At 37.1% G+C, this 17,165-nt stretch overlaps 2 protein-coding genes across 6 annotated transcripts in view; one reads left to right on the forward strand and one right to left on the reverse strand.

The window, feature by feature from the left end:
• The window catches only part of LOC127939060 (mitochondrial peptide methionine sulfoxide reductase), a 58,918-nt gene extending 48,936 nt beyond the window's left edge, over positions 1–9,982 (forward strand). For 2 of the 3 annotated variants that reach the window (XM_052536059.1, XM_052536063.1), the window contains exon 6: positions 9,524–9,982. In XM_052536059.1, coding sequence (XP_052392019.1) covers positions 9,524–9,694 — 171 coding nt within the window. In that variant the 3' untranslated portion in view covers positions 9,695–9,982. Of the gene's footprint in view, positions 1–3,662; positions 4,119–9,523 lie in introns of those variants that run through there. The other variant, XM_052536060.1, reaches the window with a different exon arrangement.
• Positions 9,983–12,582: 2,600 nt separating this feature from the next.
• Positions 12,583–17,165, reverse strand: part of LOC127938493 (calcipressin-2) — a 66,975-nt gene continuing 62,392 nt past the window's right edge. For all 3 annotated transcript variants that reach the window (XM_052535143.1, XM_052535144.1, XM_052535145.1), the window contains one exon: positions 12,583–16,467. In XM_052535143.1, coding sequence (XP_052391103.1) covers positions 16,313–16,467 — 155 coding nt within the window. In that variant the 3' untranslated portion in view covers positions 12,583–16,312. The remainder of the gene's footprint in view (positions 16,468–17,165) is intronic.

Raw genomic sequence — 17,165 nt, forward strand, 5'->3', positions numbered from 1 at the left:
AGACTTCATTTTCCTTCATGAAGATATCCTCAAGAGACCTCAACAAATGCTATAGAACAGATTTTTGGCACGGGAGAACACATGGCCTTAAACATCATTATGGACAGAAGCACAGAGCTGCCAGGAAATAAATGGTGCCACCTTCCTCAACAGCCATGCCAGTATCACTGCCAGCAGATGAGTTTTCAAAGACACAGACCCTGATCTCAAGGGCAAATCCAGCACAAAAGCAAATGCATGCCTTGTAAAGCGAACCAGTTTTAACTACCATGCATAGGTACCTCCACCCTTAGAATCCATTAGATGCGTATTCTCTATTTATTTACCGTGGTCTAATATTTCACATTTCACACTTCTGTAGTAAGTTTTGTCTGTGTATAGACACTGCAGGCGGTGACATAGCACACATCTGATTTCCTGTGCTCAGGAAGTAGAAATCAGAAGAGACCATGACAATTGAAACAGTTTGTGCATGGATCTCTCATCTAATTCAGCTAGTTATCTGAATAAGGTGTTAAATAAGAAAGACAAAATAATGCAAAATATGTAGAGCGGTGGGCCGCGAGGACTGGAATTGAGAACCACTGTTCTATAACAATGCTTATTTTGTCTTCAAAAAAAAATGTAGGTGTGGTTTATTTGACACATTTTGCCTCAACCTCATATAATTTCGAACCTGAATGACTTTATTTCTTCTGTAGAACACAAAAGACAACCTTTTGATGGATGTGTCTGGGTCATCCTGTTGTTTTGGGCATTTTCTTTAATTGTATGAACAAAAACAGTTCAGAAAGAAGTCAGTTACACATTATTTTGATAGTCCACTTTAAACATTCTACTAACTCTAAGTTACTAAAGATTAAATCTGTGTCTGTAATGTTGACAAGTGATCTCAGTCCTGGAGACGAATGTCTGCTTCTATGCAAAGACCTGTAATAAAATATGCTCGAACGGAGTACATATTTGAGCATTTTGAATGTTCAAGTGGCATCAATTACTCAATGGAAGTTAATTAATTTACTAAAAATGAATATTCTGTCATCATCCTTGTACACCTTGCTAGTACTGGGTTTGACCCCCTTTTGCCTTCAGAACTGCCTTAATTCTTCGTGGCATAGATTCAAGGTGTTGGACATTCCTCAGAGATTTTGGTCCATATTGACATGAGAGCATCACGCAGTTGCTGCAGATTTGTCAGCTGCACATCCAATGTGAATCTCCCGTTCCACCACATCCCAAAGCTGCTCTATTGGGTTGAGATCTGGTGACTGTGGAGGCCATTTGAGTAAAGTGAACTCATTGTCATGTTCAAGAAACCAGTGTGAGATGATTTGAGCTTTGTGAGCATTATCCTGCTGGAAGTAGCCATCAGAAGGTGGGTACAGTGTAGTCATAAAGAGATGGACATGATCAGCAACAATACTCAGTTAGGCAGTGGTGTTTAAACAATGCTCAAATGGTACTAAGGGGTCCAAAGTGTGCCAAGAAAATATCCTCCATACCATAACACCACCACCAACAGCCTGAACCGAGGGGACAAGGCAGGATGGATCCATGCTTTCATGTTCTTTACACCAAATTCTGACACCATCCGAATGTTGCAGCAGAAATAGAGACTCATCAGACCAGGCAACGTTTTTCCAATCTTCTATTTTCCAATTTTGGTGATTCTGTGTGAATTGTAGCCTCCGTTTTCTGTTCTTAGCCGACAGGAGCAGCTCCTGGTGTGGTCCTCTGCTGCTGTAGCCCATGCGGTTCAACGTGTTGTGTGTTCAGAGATGGTATTCTGCATATCTTGTTTGTAACGAGTGGTTATTTGAGTTATTGTTGCCTTTCTATCATCTCTATCCAGTCTGCCCATTCTCCTCTGACCTCTGACATCAACAAGGCTTTTTCGTCCACACAACTGGTGCTCACTGGATATTTTCTCTTTTTCGTACCATTCCCTGTAAACCGATGTGCGTGAAAATCCCAGTATCAGAAGTTTTTGAAATACTCGGACCAGCCCGTCTAGCACTGACAACCATTCCATGTTTAAAGTCACTTAAATTCCCTTTTGTTCACCACTCTGATGCTCGGTTTGAACTTCAAGTCGTCTTCACCACATCAAGATGGCTAAATGCATTGAGTTGCTGACATGTGATTTTTCTGATTAGCAGTTTGTGTTACCAAACAATGTAACAGGTGTACCTAATAAAGTGTCCGGTGATTGTGTGTGTGTGTGTGTGTGTGTGTATAGTTAATATAAAAGTTTTCGGACACACCTCTTAATTATTGAGCCATGCAGTGTGCATTTTCTGAGCTCAGTATATTCAATCCTGGCATCATAAGCTGTTATTGTAGAAAAAGAGTTGAAATTTCTTTAGAGATTTATGCCTTTATTTCTCATTGTAAAAGATAAAAATATTAAGGTTGGGAGTAGGGGTAAAAAATGGCAAAAAGATTAAAGTGAACTTCTCCTTTAAAGGCATAATTTGGAGTATGTGTATATTACCTTTAAAAGTATTTAGTCTTTGCCTCTAATATTCCTCTTGCTAATTTGATGCTAGCTTTATGACACCTTGCTTTTTCCTTCTCTCTAATTTTACTGTTTCCCTTCTTTAGTTTAAAATTGCTTCACCAAAAAAATTAGGCTGCTTATCTCTGACTCTCACATTTCTCTCTCTTTTTTTTTTGTGCTTAACCAGGACATGCAGGTATTTGCATACCAAATGACTGATATGTCTGACACGCAAATTAATTAGTCTGAATTTCAAGCGTGCAATTTCAGCATGCAAACAAAACACAGGAACATGTCACCAAACAGCTCAGCACCACGCCATCACCTACTCCACCGCATGTTTCAGAGATGACTCCGTAATCATTTCACTCCTGACATTTGGAGGGATTCAGAGATATATTAGCATCCAAAGCACAAGGCCTGATGTCTTTTGATTTCTTTGATCCTATTTTTAATAGCACCTTCCTATTTTTTTGGTTAATCACAATGTAGATTGTATTCTTATCTAAACACTATTTGAATCTATCTGAGATAAAGCATCATTTGAGCTCATACAGAACCAAAATAACGGTCATTTGCATTTTATCTCAGTTGTCTTTCCAGTTAAAGGAACTGACGTGTCGCATGTAGTCAGCGTTGACATCATCCATCACGGTGTCCCTCAGAGTGAAGCTTAAGGTCTTTGTCTTCATTCTTTGAATTAAAGAGGCTGTGCATGAGGTCACTGGAATCAGGCCCTCTGTGTTTGTCTGTGGATGGTGTTTGTCTAGCCTCTTTGTTTGGGAGGACTCTGGGTCCCTGTAGGCTGACGACCCCCTTTCCAAAGCCACATGAATTGAGCATCACTCATGGGTGGGGTGAACCGCATGCTCCCTGGAGGACCAGTGACCCCTAACCACGGGAGGCATGTGGCATAATGAAGATATGATTGAATAAGTGTACAAATGAATAAAAGATAGAACTGACATGCAGAGAGAAACACTCATCTTAGTCTCTCTCTTAGTGTCTGCTGATTGAAGTAGATCTATTTTACAGACGGGCCCCACTTAAAAACATAACCATATGCTGTCCACACTACACATGATTTCAAGTCAAAGCATTCAACGATTTCTACCTGTGACTTGTTCCATGTTTGATGCATATAAAAATGACTCTTCCTCAGAGAATAAAACCGTTTGCTGGTTTTGAATGGCCGTCTCAACATCAATGCCACTCAAGGAGCTCAAGGACAAAAGGATGAGGTGAACAATAACGACAGACCAGAGACCATGTGCCACACTGGGGACTGGAATTCAATTGTAGGCTAGAGTCAGGCTAAAACAAAAGGATAATGAGAATAAACCAGGCGACATCTCTTTGCTTTTTATTCATTCATCCTCATAGCAGTTTCAAATCAAAGAGCCGGACATTATTTACATTCCTTGTGCTCAGCTGCTATAAAAAAAAAACCTTTTTTTTAATTTGAATGTTGTTCTCTACATCAAAGACACATAAAGCTCAGTAAATCCTCCACAGAGAAAGGAAAGAGGTTAACATAGCATAAATAAACCTAAGATTTGCATTTGAATTCACTTCCTATCTGTACTATACAGTGTGTGTGATTACTCAGTGTTTTGAAGATGTTTTTTTTTTTTAATTAAGCTCACCAGTGATGCATTTATTTGAGCAAAAACACAGTAAACAGTAATTCCATAAAATATTACAATTTTAAATCTATATGTATATTTTTTAAATGTCATTTATTTCTATGATGACACTGCAATGTTTTAAGTGCCACATGCTCCATCAGAAATTCGAATATGCTGGTTGGGAGCTCAAGAATAATTTCTGAACACCAAATGTATTCTGACAGATTTTTTTTCAGGATTCTTTCATAAATAGAATATTCAAAAGAACTGTATTTTCTTAACCGTGTAAGTCTTTACTGTCACTTTTGATCAGATAAATGCATTCTCGCTGAATAAAAGTATTAATTTCTTTCAAAATTAGACGTTCTTGCATTGGTATAAAAATAAAATGTGACCCTGGACCACACAACCAGCCTTTAGTTGCTGGGGTATGTTTTTAGTAATAGCCAAAAAAATTGTATGGGTCAAGATTATAATTTCAATATTATATTATTCTTTTATGCCAAAAATCTATTAGAATATTAAGTAAAAATCATGTTCCATGAAGATATTTTGTAAATTTCCTACCGTAAATATATCAAAACGTAATTTTTGATGAGTAATATGCATTGCTAAGAATTCATTTGGACAACTTCAATGGCGATTTTCTCAGTATTTAGATTTTTTTTTTTTTTACCCTCAGATTCCAGATTTTCTAATAGTTGTATCTCGGTCAAATATTGTCCGATCCTAATAAACCATACATCAATGGAAAGCTTATTTATTCAACTATTCTCAATTCAAATCTCAATTAAACACTTATGAAGACTGATTTATAATGATACAAGTGACATTAACATACTGGTACATTGCATGTACGTTTTAAATCTCCAGTACAGCAGTAGTCATACTAAATGTTTTACTGCACACTACCCCGATAGACTAATCAATATCAAGTATTCCAGAGTGAATGTAATAATACTTCCTGTTTTCTAAATGAACAGAAAATTAAACTCATCTTAATGTTCTCCATAATTAGCTCTTGGCTCACAGCTCTGGTCTGTTTTCAGGAAGGTTCTTGCTTCAGCTGTTCATATGTGTGTTCCAAATGTAGAAATGGAAATTGACAACTTGATATGCTATTATCAGTAAATTGGTCATATACCTCTTCTCTTTGATAGCACAAAACTGTGTCATGCTGCCCAACAGCACGTCTCCTTGGTGACTGTTCCTGCTAATAGCTGCACATGTGATGGAGAGGGAGCTGGTGATGGTGTGTTGATGGGTGGAGCCAACCCCTGTGCAGGGCATCAGAATGCAGGGATTTGCTGCATTTGGCTCATGCCAGCTTGGCCAGCTGCTGGTTGGCACTTGCCTGCTGAGAGTGGTGGTTGATGGAACAGACCCGGAGTTCTTGTGCGGTGTTATTCGTGAAGGCATTGCTAGGCCATGTCAGATGGCTTTACTGACTCAAAACGGAAAAAAAATAAGACATTTTTACTTACTTTTTATGATAACATAAATGTTTATAATATGTATCTTTGATTTCAAGTTCCTGGTTAGTTCAGAAAACAAATGAAAAATGACATTATAGTGAGACAGTTGAGAACTCTGAAATGCCTTTCACTGATTCACTGATTCATTGGGTCTGATTCAAGACACTAAGGCCCTGTCCCAAATGGCCACACTTTGGTGACATCATGTATTGCAGACCTATAGGGCCCTTGGCGCAAGTCCACGAGGGCGCATTGAGAGGTATTTTTGGGACAGACTCGATTGTCACGCCAGAAACAATGGTGTAGTCTGGTTGCTTTTGCTTCTGCCATCTGGGCATTAGACAATATATATATGCTTCTATAAATAATGTATAGAGTTGTAATAATACATAATGTTCCTTTTGAACTAAGATTACAATTTGAACACATAATAAATGTGTGTGAGTTTCAGATAAATTTACAGTTTTAAATATAAATACTAGGTTTACATACAGTCATTGGCACTCTTGGTAAATATGATCAAAGAAGGCATTCCCATTTAAAGTTCCAGTCATGGCTGATAACTGATTATGCTTTAATTTATTTTTGGACGAGCTAGGATATTTTTTCTTGTAACCTTCCAAAACAACATGTGTTGATGTAGGTTCTGTTTGACAAGGTTTTCTAAGCCAGAGACTCAACTATTTTCTGCAATTCTCCAGCTGTGACCCTTGGAGAGTCTTTAGCCACTCAAACGCTCCTTCTCACCATGCATTAGGACGATATAGACACCTGTCCTCTTCCAGGCAGTTTTGTAACATTTCCTGTTGGTTGGAAAATCTTATTTATTGCCCTGATGGTGGAAATGGGAATTATCTCTGCTCTAGCTCTTTAGTAAAGCCCCTCAGTAAAGCCCTGACATTTGGTTCTATTTATTTAATGAATCGTAATGCGATCGTATTATTCAATGGATTATTATGTTTGCGATATCAATTGCTCTTGAGCGAAATCTCCTCCCATCCGTTGTCTGATTGGCATTTCGCTAGGATTCCTGGGTAGTTAAAGTGTGCAGAGCCTGCATCTATGCGGGCTTCGTGGAAGACCGCTTCAAGGGTACAAAGGGGGCACTGCTGAGCACACTTCAGAGCATTAAAATGCTGAATGAGGACAGCCTACGGACTGCACGCGCAATTTAAGTCCACCAGACCGAAAGTACACATGAAGTGCGCCATTTGGGACAGGGCCTAATTTGCGCAGCAAGTTCATGAATCTTTTTGACTGACTCATTAAAAATAACTGGTTCTTAAGAGAACTTTGTTCAAGAATTGGACATTGGGGGAAGTTGCATTCATTGTTATGTACAGGAAACACAAACCTGGGATGTGTATATGCAGTAGTCAACATTTGAAGTGGATCAAAAACTATTTATTAAAGTTGTCCTAAGACAAGAACGCATGTAGGTTTTATTTGATGAAAGGTTTTGATCAACTTCAAATGCTGACTACTGTATATGTATTAATTATTATTATTTTATTATATATATATATATATATATATATAGATATATATTATTATTTTTTTTCTCACTTGTCTCATTTTAGTCACAATCTGAGCCACAACCTGTGCATCTATGAAAATAAATATCTCATGTATTATTTTCAGAAGGGTGCATACTTTAGAAAAGACTATTGTGGCTGTTCTGGCTGAACTGAGGCTTACGTTTATCAAGATATATCAGGCCACCAGATAGACCATCACCAAATCATTTTTTCTAACTATAATAAATTAGCCTGGGCTGCCATGTAAATGCATGCTGGTCTTGTCAGCAGTTTTTTTTTTTTTTTTTTAATTTTAAGTGTTTTCTTCAAATTCCATGACAATGTAACAACCTCAATTTTCTGTACAGGATGAAATTTTTCATCTGGTGAAAGCCTGCGCATTTGCCTGCATACCTTCCAGTTGAACCTGTATTAATTTGTCTTAATTGGCGGAGCTCCCTGTGGCCCCTTAGGGCACCTGATGGATGGATGGATTGATGGATGCACAGGGTTTGCTAGGACTTTATAAAAAGAGAGCGAGACAGAGAGAGAGATGATATGTCTGTACCTATTCTCCTGTCTCCTGCAGCTGCTCCTAACAGGTGCATAACTGCTTCTTGCCAGATGGTCAGCAAAATATGGTAGTTGGCAAGTTCCTTCACAGAATCAACCCTCCCTCTCGCACAGGCACTGAGACGTAGAGATGGAGAGAAAGAGGTTAGAGAATGGGAAAGTTTGGTGACTAGGTGCTATTGCAAGCAAAACTCATTTTTCAAAACCTTGACTTTGTAAGGCATGTCAGGTGTCACAATGTCAAAAATTTAGAGAGTTCTTATGCAGCCTTTCTTTCCAAAGATGGGAAAGGCAGAGGACTTTAACAATAAGCCAACTGAGGCAGTGTGTTACAGTCATTTACTAAGGGATGTTGTTGGGCACAATACAAAGTGCAGCTTTAATAAACAATGGCAATAAAATGTATTTTTATTTTATTAATCCGTGGTAAAAATAAACAAAATATCCTTTTAAATCAAACTTTTCAAATTGCCAATATTAATATTCATATTTAATATTATATATTTTCATAATATTCTAATTTCAATATATTAATATGGACTTACATTAATACAAAAACAAAACAAAGAAAGTAATATAATTCTGCAGACATTTCCACAATGCATTGTGTAATTAAAATGAGTAAAACACCTTTGGAAAATTCTTTAGAGTGTTGGTGTAAATGTAAAATTGACTTGCAGCCACAGTTGGCTCTCTAACAGCTTTTAATGTGGCTGATCCAATCAGATTTCAGCATCAGAACTAGCTGTTTTATTAAGTTCAGATGTCCTCGGGTTAGACTGTCCATAGGTAAAGGTGGGTTGTGGAACTGTAATCGGGTGCAGTGATATCTTAGTTTCACAAAAGCCACAGTCCCACTGCTTTCTCTCATCGACCCCAAACAATCAAACTCTGACTGAGAAAGAAAGACAAACGGAGGCAGATCAATATAGACTCTCTATTCACCAGCCATGTGGAAGCCGTGGATGCTGTAGGGATCATTGGGAGTGTGTGCCTGGCCTCAGGCTTTAGGAGTGCAGGGTACTCATACTCTTAATAATCCTCCTAGCTGACTACTTTGAACATCTGGAATGAGAAGTGAACATCTGCCATTCCCTCTCAATTTAGAAATCTCCATTACTCCCTTTGTCTCTCACTAAACGAATGTTGCACTGGCACACAAAGTATTTACCATGCGCCTGAAAGAGAACACCAGGATGTTAAATGTAATGCAAGAATATTGCCAACCCTAAAATATATTTATTATTACATGTACAATTATGTTAAGAAGTTTCACCCTGTAAGATATTTTTGATTTTATGTTGTCTTTTCTTTTATTTACCAAAGCTACATTTATTTGATCACAAATATAAAGAAAAAAAAATGTTTCTGTTTTATTATATTTTTAATTGCATTTTTTAGCACATTACTCCACTTTCAGTGTCACATGATCCTTCAGAAAACATTCTGATTTGCTGCTTAAGAACATTTCTTATTATTATTAATGCTAAAACCAGTTATGCTACATAGTAATTTTGTACAAACCATTATACGTGTTTATATATATGGATATATATAATGTTAAAGATGGTGGAAATATTTTAAAAAATAATCTTTTTTTTTTAACTTACAACGTTTTTTAGTGAAAGGGACCTTTATTTCAACATTTGAAATCAGTGGATAAAAACAAAAAGGCTTGATTTATGTAGATTTCATATCATTCTTCTATTTTGTTCTAAAATAGGAAACTTACTTTAAGGCTACAACAAAAATACACTGATCTCAGCAGGCTAGATGCATTTAAACAATAAATGGCACTGTATATTGATTATAAATGGCCTTTTGTCGCAGATGCTGACTGAAGAGGGTTTTGGAGCCATCACTACAGAAATAACAATGACTAAGGAGTTCTACTATGCAGAAGACTATCACCAGCAATACCTCAGCAAGAACCCCAATGGCTACTGTGGACTGGGTGGCACCGGGGTCTCCTGCCCAATAGGGCTGAAGAGTAAAAATTAGCATGCTTTTACTGTCCTTTGGTTAGACAAATTGATATTAACTTGCCTTAATTGAAGCAATCAATAATACAATGACCAGACCACTGCAATACATGAAATTGTTGGATATAAAAATTATATGTGTGTTTTTGTGACCAATGTGTTTGATAGCAAAATCTACTGACATATTCTGTGTAATGCAATGACATAGGTACATTAAGTGTGGCTTAAGTGCCTATATAATTTTTAGGTCCACTGTGTACTTGAGATTTAAATAAATGGTAGACACATTCTTGTCTATGGCAGGCAGGATTATGGGTTCATGTTTGTGTGCTTGTTCTAGATCCATCTGTCTGTTTGATTCGCATACATATCTATTCATCCTTCCATCTGTCCACTACCTACATGTATGTGTTTCCTTCCATCCCAGCCATGCAAACAAGCATTCTTGTCCCTTTCTAAAAATATGAGTGCATATTTCATCTCCCTAATTAAAGACTGGACTGCAGTCCCACACAAAAAAACACAGCCTCTTGCATTCACACAGGAGAATCTGTGTATGTTGTACCAGGAACGCTGTGAAAAACAAAACCCTTTGATGATGGCACAAATAACTGTGCATGAAAACCAATTAGCATTCATAATGCAAAAAAGTGTTGTTTAAATAAATAGTTGACTACAACGGGTGCTGTCACTTTAAGAATGGAAAGAGCAGAACAGGAAACACAAAATTCTACCCATGGCTTCTAACAACATTATTGAGGTCTTATGAAGCGAAATGATTGGTCTGTGTAAGACAATTATTTTTGTGTGAACTTTTTTTTTTTGGGGGGGGGGGGGGGGGGGGGGGTGTACATTAATGCCATTGCGTCAAGCAGGTAAACTAATCTAGAAACTAGTTTTCTTTATAACTGTGTTTATAATTGTGCTCTGGTAAACTGTTCTAACTTTACCTTTGTGTAGTTTGATTATTGACTGTGATTTTACAATTCACAAAATAGAGCGAATGTGATATTCTTCTAAATAGTGAGCCAAAGACACAAATGCTTAAGTGTTCACAGCAAAAATAGGTATATTGGAAAGCAATTGGTGTTTATGGAGGGTCTCTGGTGGGTTTGGGCATGTGTGGTTTTGGCTAATCCTCTGAGCAGGTGGCTACCGCTCCATGCACCTATTCCTGTGCCACAGTCGAAGAGGGTCTCTCTGGGCAAGACTAGCATTGTTGCTCAGGAACCTGGCCTGGCACAGCTTCTAACAGGCTGCTTTCTGCAATGCTGTGAAACAAGGACACTCGGTGACGCACGCACTTTGGTCCAGGAACCTGGGCCTGGAACACAAATACACACACAGTGTTGACTTGGACTAGGCAAGTTAGTGACTCAGGTCACAAAAGTATATATATATATTTCACTTTAAAAGTTTAAGAAGTATGCAACGCCTGATGAAGGTCACATGACCAAAAGATTTCAATTTAAAAAAAATGTTTAATTGTTATATTTACTTTAAAAAGACAAGCACTGATTCTTGCTTGCATAATGCTATACGATGACATTGAAATTAAATAATATTTAAATGAGACTGATCGCTATTTTATTGCAGCCAAGTCTCAAAACTACATTAATAAATGTGGAATTTAGCTAAAATTTATTTTAAAATTAGGTTAGAGTACTTGGCAGTAACAGATGGTATGACTGCCATCTTCTGGTGGATAGTGAAACTCCATTTGAAGACAACCATTATAAAAATGGTAGCAAATGGGGATTTATTTTTGTAATTGAGATGATGCCTTCTGATAAAAGTTTACTTTTCTAAAATAATTTAATTCTTCTAAAATAATAATTGTCTCAACATTGAAATAAACACCAGTCAATATCCTTTATAAGTATGCATTGTGGTTTAATCACGCTTTCTCTTTTGAAGTAGCCTAATAAAACAAGTGTACACATTTTGGTTATTGTTGTAAGCTGCTGAATCTCAACTTTAAAAGCACATTTGATCATTGGTATTAGCCACCTAATTAAAAAATATTATAATGTCATTATCATTGTCATGTCATCATCTAAAGTGTCTAATCCACTTGACCTACAGTGTCAGGAAATGAGAAATTGTTAACATTAATATACTAAATAAAATAACTCTTAAATTGCTCCGTTTAGCCCGTAGCGTCAATGCCGGTCCATTAGAGGGCAGAAATTGCATCATTCTTGATGCGAAGCACAACTCGTATCCTCTAATCTAATCTTTTGTTTCAAAGAACTGATTAAAAATCAGCACGATGTAATTGCCAACACGATGTAATTACCAACACGTGGTTACAAAAGTCATCAGAATATAATATAATATAAAAATCAGCCATTTGAACGAATCAAACGAATGAATAAATGACTCGATTACTTAGTCATTAAGACATTACCACCGCCTACTGGCAGTTTTAGTTTATTATTTAGCGTATAATTTCAATAAAGAAATAATTTGATATTTTTATAGTAATAATAATAAAATTAAGAAACTAAATTATTAAAGTTATAGTTCACCCAACCAAAAATAACAATTCTGTCATCATTTACTTACATGGTCCAAAAGAGTATATGTAATACATTTTATCAAACAAAATATTTCTTTCTGAACCTCTTTTTTGTAATCTCTGTTTGATGCTTTGCATAACAATGACTTTAAATTATCTTTTCAGAGTAATTTCTCCAAATCTGATGTGCGATTAATTAGATTAATCTCCACATCATGTAATTAATTAGATTGAAAATTGTAATCGTTTACCAGCCCTAATTTTTATTTTAGCCTATGCCTTTGTCTCATGGACCATAATTAAATATGATTAAACTATGTCACATTTATGTTGATTTATCTATACTGTACATCATAAACTTCACAAGTCATCAGACCACACCACAGTTTTAAAACCAAACTTTTTTTTTTTAATACTAACAAAGAATCATCTCAACTACTTGTACATGGCTACCATGAATATTTGTACAAAAATGCAGTAAAAATATTATTGATTAATATATACAGATATGTCTCCTTTGTGTCGGCAGGCAGGACGCACATGTAGATGACAAGATCACCAATGGTTTTGCTCGAGTACACACAATACAGATATTCTTTCCCAACATCAGTGACACTAACTCCAGATCACAGACTTTGAGAACAGCGATAATATCATGTCTTCAGGAGTACATGAAAAATAAAAGGAAACACAGTTACTGAGTGACAGTGTGTACAGTCATGTGAATAAGAAAGTGCAATACAGAACAATACAAAAATCTTAAATTACATGACGGCAAGGAAGGCTGGCAGCATGTGAGACTGCAATAGATTTTTGTCATTGTGAGGAGAGAATACGTGAAGAGCTGATTGGCCAAGCGGGCAATAATGAATTGGAAGGGAAAGTCCAAGGCAGTGGATGGTTGGTTGGTATTGATTTTGATATATTGCTCTCATCCCATTAGTTTACACATTTATCCTATTGACATGTACTATGCCTCATGTTTATTTTCAGAGAAGAGGACCAGAGTGTGCACTGCTCGTCTTGTGAGCAATAGATCAAATAAGGCTTGAGGCTGTGGTAGCATAATGGAACATCTGTGTGTCATGATGCAGATGTCAAGAGAGAGCTGTCAGTACCCTGTGTCCAAAACAGTGAAAGAGTCACTGCTTCAGGGGGATGGTGTGTATTATTTCTACATTCTTTCTGGCTTATGGACACACACAGATGAGTTGCTAACCAACAGCATTTGGACCAAAGAGCAATCCAATTCAACGGAGCTTTGAGAAAAAAACAGCTACCACCCTTAACAAATCGTGAACACGGAACAACAGGTGTTTAAGCCAGATAACCTCCTTAAAGGAGTCATATGACTTTGCTAAAAAGAACATTATTTGGTGTATTTGGTGTAATGCAATGCATTTATGCGGTTTAAGGTTCAAAAAACACATTATTTTCCACATACTGTACATTCTTGTTGCTCCTCTTTGCCCTTTCTTTCTGAAACGCGTAGATTTTTACAAAGCTCATCGTTCTGAAAAGCAAGGTGTACACTGATTGGCCAGCTATCCAGTGCATTGTGATTGGCCGAATACCACAAGTATGTGACGGAAATGTTACGCCCCTTACTGTGATGCCGTGTCCTGGTGCGACGAGACAAAAACAATAAAACCCAATACAAATGAGGCATTTGTTGCATCCAGTGGGGACATAATTATAGATTATGACTTACATAGTTTTTTTACACATTGCATCGCGTGTAAACATAAAGCCATTTGTCTGCATTTGTGATCGGAGAAATGACAAACAACAAGCGCTACTCTACATTGCTCAAAACTCATTTTGAACAAATTATTTAAATATGAAAACATACTTACAGGTTGTGAGTAAGAACAGCCAGCATTGTAAGTTCAGGAAACAGTCCTCCGTTAAATGCGTTGCACACACACAAATATTTGGGTTGAACCTTTCTGGAACAGTATCGTAAATACAACTTAACCACTGATTTCTAGTTGTTTCCTCTTTTGGAAGGCCAAACAAAGTAGTTACACTTTCATGATGAAACACACAGCATCTCCACAACACGATAGCGGTGGCAACAGAGAGAATAAAAGTTACTCCTCCTTTCTTTCTGTGATCATTTGGGCGGTTTTATGCTAATCTTCCCATATCGTGACGGAGACATGTGGGGCGTGTTAGAACGAGCGGTTACAGGGGAGTGTGGGCGAGTCTTGACTTTTATAAAGAATATCTCTTTGGGTTTGAGACTTTAGTCTTTGCAACTTTAAGGATCATATCTGTGCACGAACAGCTTGTAACACTCCAAAGAGAAAGGAAAACTTAATATCTTAATATCAACATACTCGTACAATAACACTTCAACGAAGGGCGTTAGTCAAGTATCACATTAAAGGTTTAGTTCACCCAAAAATTCAAAAATCAGCCTGTGTTTTATTCACCCTTGAAGCATCCAAGGTTTATATGACTTTCTTCTTTCAGACAAATCCAGTCAGAGTAATATAAAAAATTTTCCTGGCTATTCCAAGCTCTATCATTGCAGTCAGCGGGTGTTGCAGTTGAACAGTCCACAAGTAGTCAAACAAAGCATGCAAATCCATAATAAAACATGTCGCATACAGCTCTGGGGGATGAAAAATGGCCTCCTGTAGTGAATCCATGCTGCATTATCTGCCGGAACATCTTTCACGTATGACAGATACCAGAAGTGAGAGAAAAATGTTTATTATGTTTGAAGTATGGATATTTTTCTTACAAAAATGCATGGATTTATTACAGGAGGCTAAATTCATCCCCGGAGCCGTCTGCAGCACGTTTTATTATGGATGCGTGTGCTTTAGTTTGACGACTTGTGGACTATTCAACTGCAACACCTGCTGACTGCAATCTATGGATATTGTGTGTGCATGCCTTGATGTTATGTACTTACTTTAGATATATAAATAGCTTATTTTAGCTAAATAATCCATAAATGAGTTAGGCACACCAAAAAGATACTGATTGAATAAGGAAAGTCGACATCACCATCCTAACGTTTGCTTTTTGTAACCCACTGTGTAATAGCACTTGGAAGATTTGTCTCACTAGCATCCTACTGTACATGTTTTCTTTGACATGATTAGAAATGAACTTGTTTGCGAAAAGTCTCAGACTATGAGGAGAGCTGTGGATTTGGACAGCTACATTAAATTCTAAAAACAACCGTGCATAATACAGACTTCATTAAATGACATCTGATTACCCATTTGATGTTATCTAATCTCTAAGATAGCTTGCAGGGAAAAAAAGGTTTCCCTCTTCAAAAGAGCACAAGCACAAAACAAAAAAACAAAAACAAAAAAAAAACAATTCACATTGAGGAAGCAACTTGTATAGGTTCCATTGAAAGGTGTGATCAAACTGTCAGCTTAATGTTTTAAAAAGCATCATTTTCCTGTAAGAACACTGTTGGTGAGACACAGACAATTATACACATAGGGAAACACAGCTACCAGAACATGCACTGGCCTGAAGAAAATGATTCTTGTGGTCTGCAATTTTTTATCTGCAAAAGGGATCCTTTTGCCATACTAGGGTTATTTGACAGAAATTTGTTAGGGAAGATATATTTCTAAGGGTGCCACATGCAGCGCTGGTGTTTAGCCACATTTAGCGGCTAGCATGCCCTTATGAAGAATGTAATATTCTTAATGGTTTGCTGGGTACAAATGGTACATAGTTGTGGTGCAAGAGCAAAGCCAAGTGGCCAGCTATCAGCCAGTAGGCACATCTGACACTATCATGTGCCACAGCCCAGGAGCCAATCAGAAATGTAGGTGAGAGCAGGGACGGTTACATGCTGCCTCTAACTGGTGATCAGATGACATTACAACAGAGTCAGATTGGGAAAGAGTTACAGAGAGCAGCCATATTTAACATAGAGTATTGCAACATAAAAAAAAATTGTGTTACAGCACATTTAGTATTGTATACATGTGTGTGCTGAATGAGAAACACATATTAGAGTCCCTCAGACCCTGTTTGTGTGTTTAAAAAGGTTCTGAAGGAGGGTGACAGAGGTCCTGTGAAGGAGATGGTAGAGGGGATAAATCCTCCTGACTCTGTGCGGAGCTGTAGAGTTCAGTGTGAGACTGGCAGGTCTGGGCGTCGGGTCTGGATGATTTTTGGTTTAGGGTTGTTCTTTGGTTCCTCCTCCTCATCTGTATCGCTGTCACAGACATGGACCACAACGCTGGGTGTAGACTCTGTGCCTGCATGTAGCTCAAACTTCTCACCTGTATGTGTAGAAGAGAAGAATCTGTTAGCTTGAGAGTTTCTGGCTCATGTATCGAATAATGATAATATTTTCATAGAGATTATGGTGGCGATATAAAATAAAGCAACATTGGGAATATTACATTGATTTGCAGTCATTACAATCATTATTTGGCCATTGCTTCAAAATTATTTCTCATCTCACATTAAAACGAGAATTTAGAGAGAAATGTAATATCTTCTGTTTTAAAATGTGTTGGTAAGTTTTGGTTTTGAATTACAGTATGGCTTTTCAAGTAAAATGAAGAAAGTTTGATTATTTTCAAATAATCACTTCTAACGGTCAAAATTCCACTGAATTAATTCAAAACTCTACTTTGTTCATGAATACTTTTTTATAGAAATTAAAATTATTCCAGTAAGTTAGTATGATTTTTGAAAGAAGTATCTTATGTTCACCAAAGCTGCATTTATTTGATCAGAAATACAGCAAGAATATAAATATTGTGAAATAATAATAGAGTATAAAAAAAAAAAAATCCAAAGTTTTTCCTTATTCCACTATGTTGTTTCCTCAAATAAGAAGAGTTGATACGTATCTATCCTGTCTCAGTGCGTGCACTCAATCGCTGTAGTGCATGGCGCCACTATGCTAGCGCTTAGCTTAGCACCATTCATTCCTTAGGATCCACACAGGGATGAATTTAGAAGCTACCAA

Source organism: Carassius gibelio, chromosome A20, assembly GCF_023724105.1.
Source record: "Carassius gibelio isolate Cgi1373 ecotype wild population from Czech Republic chromosome A20, carGib1.2-hapl.c, whole genome shotgun sequence".
Classification (NCBI taxonomy): domain Eukaryota; kingdom Metazoa; phylum Chordata; class Actinopteri; order Cypriniformes; family Cyprinidae; genus Carassius; species Carassius gibelio.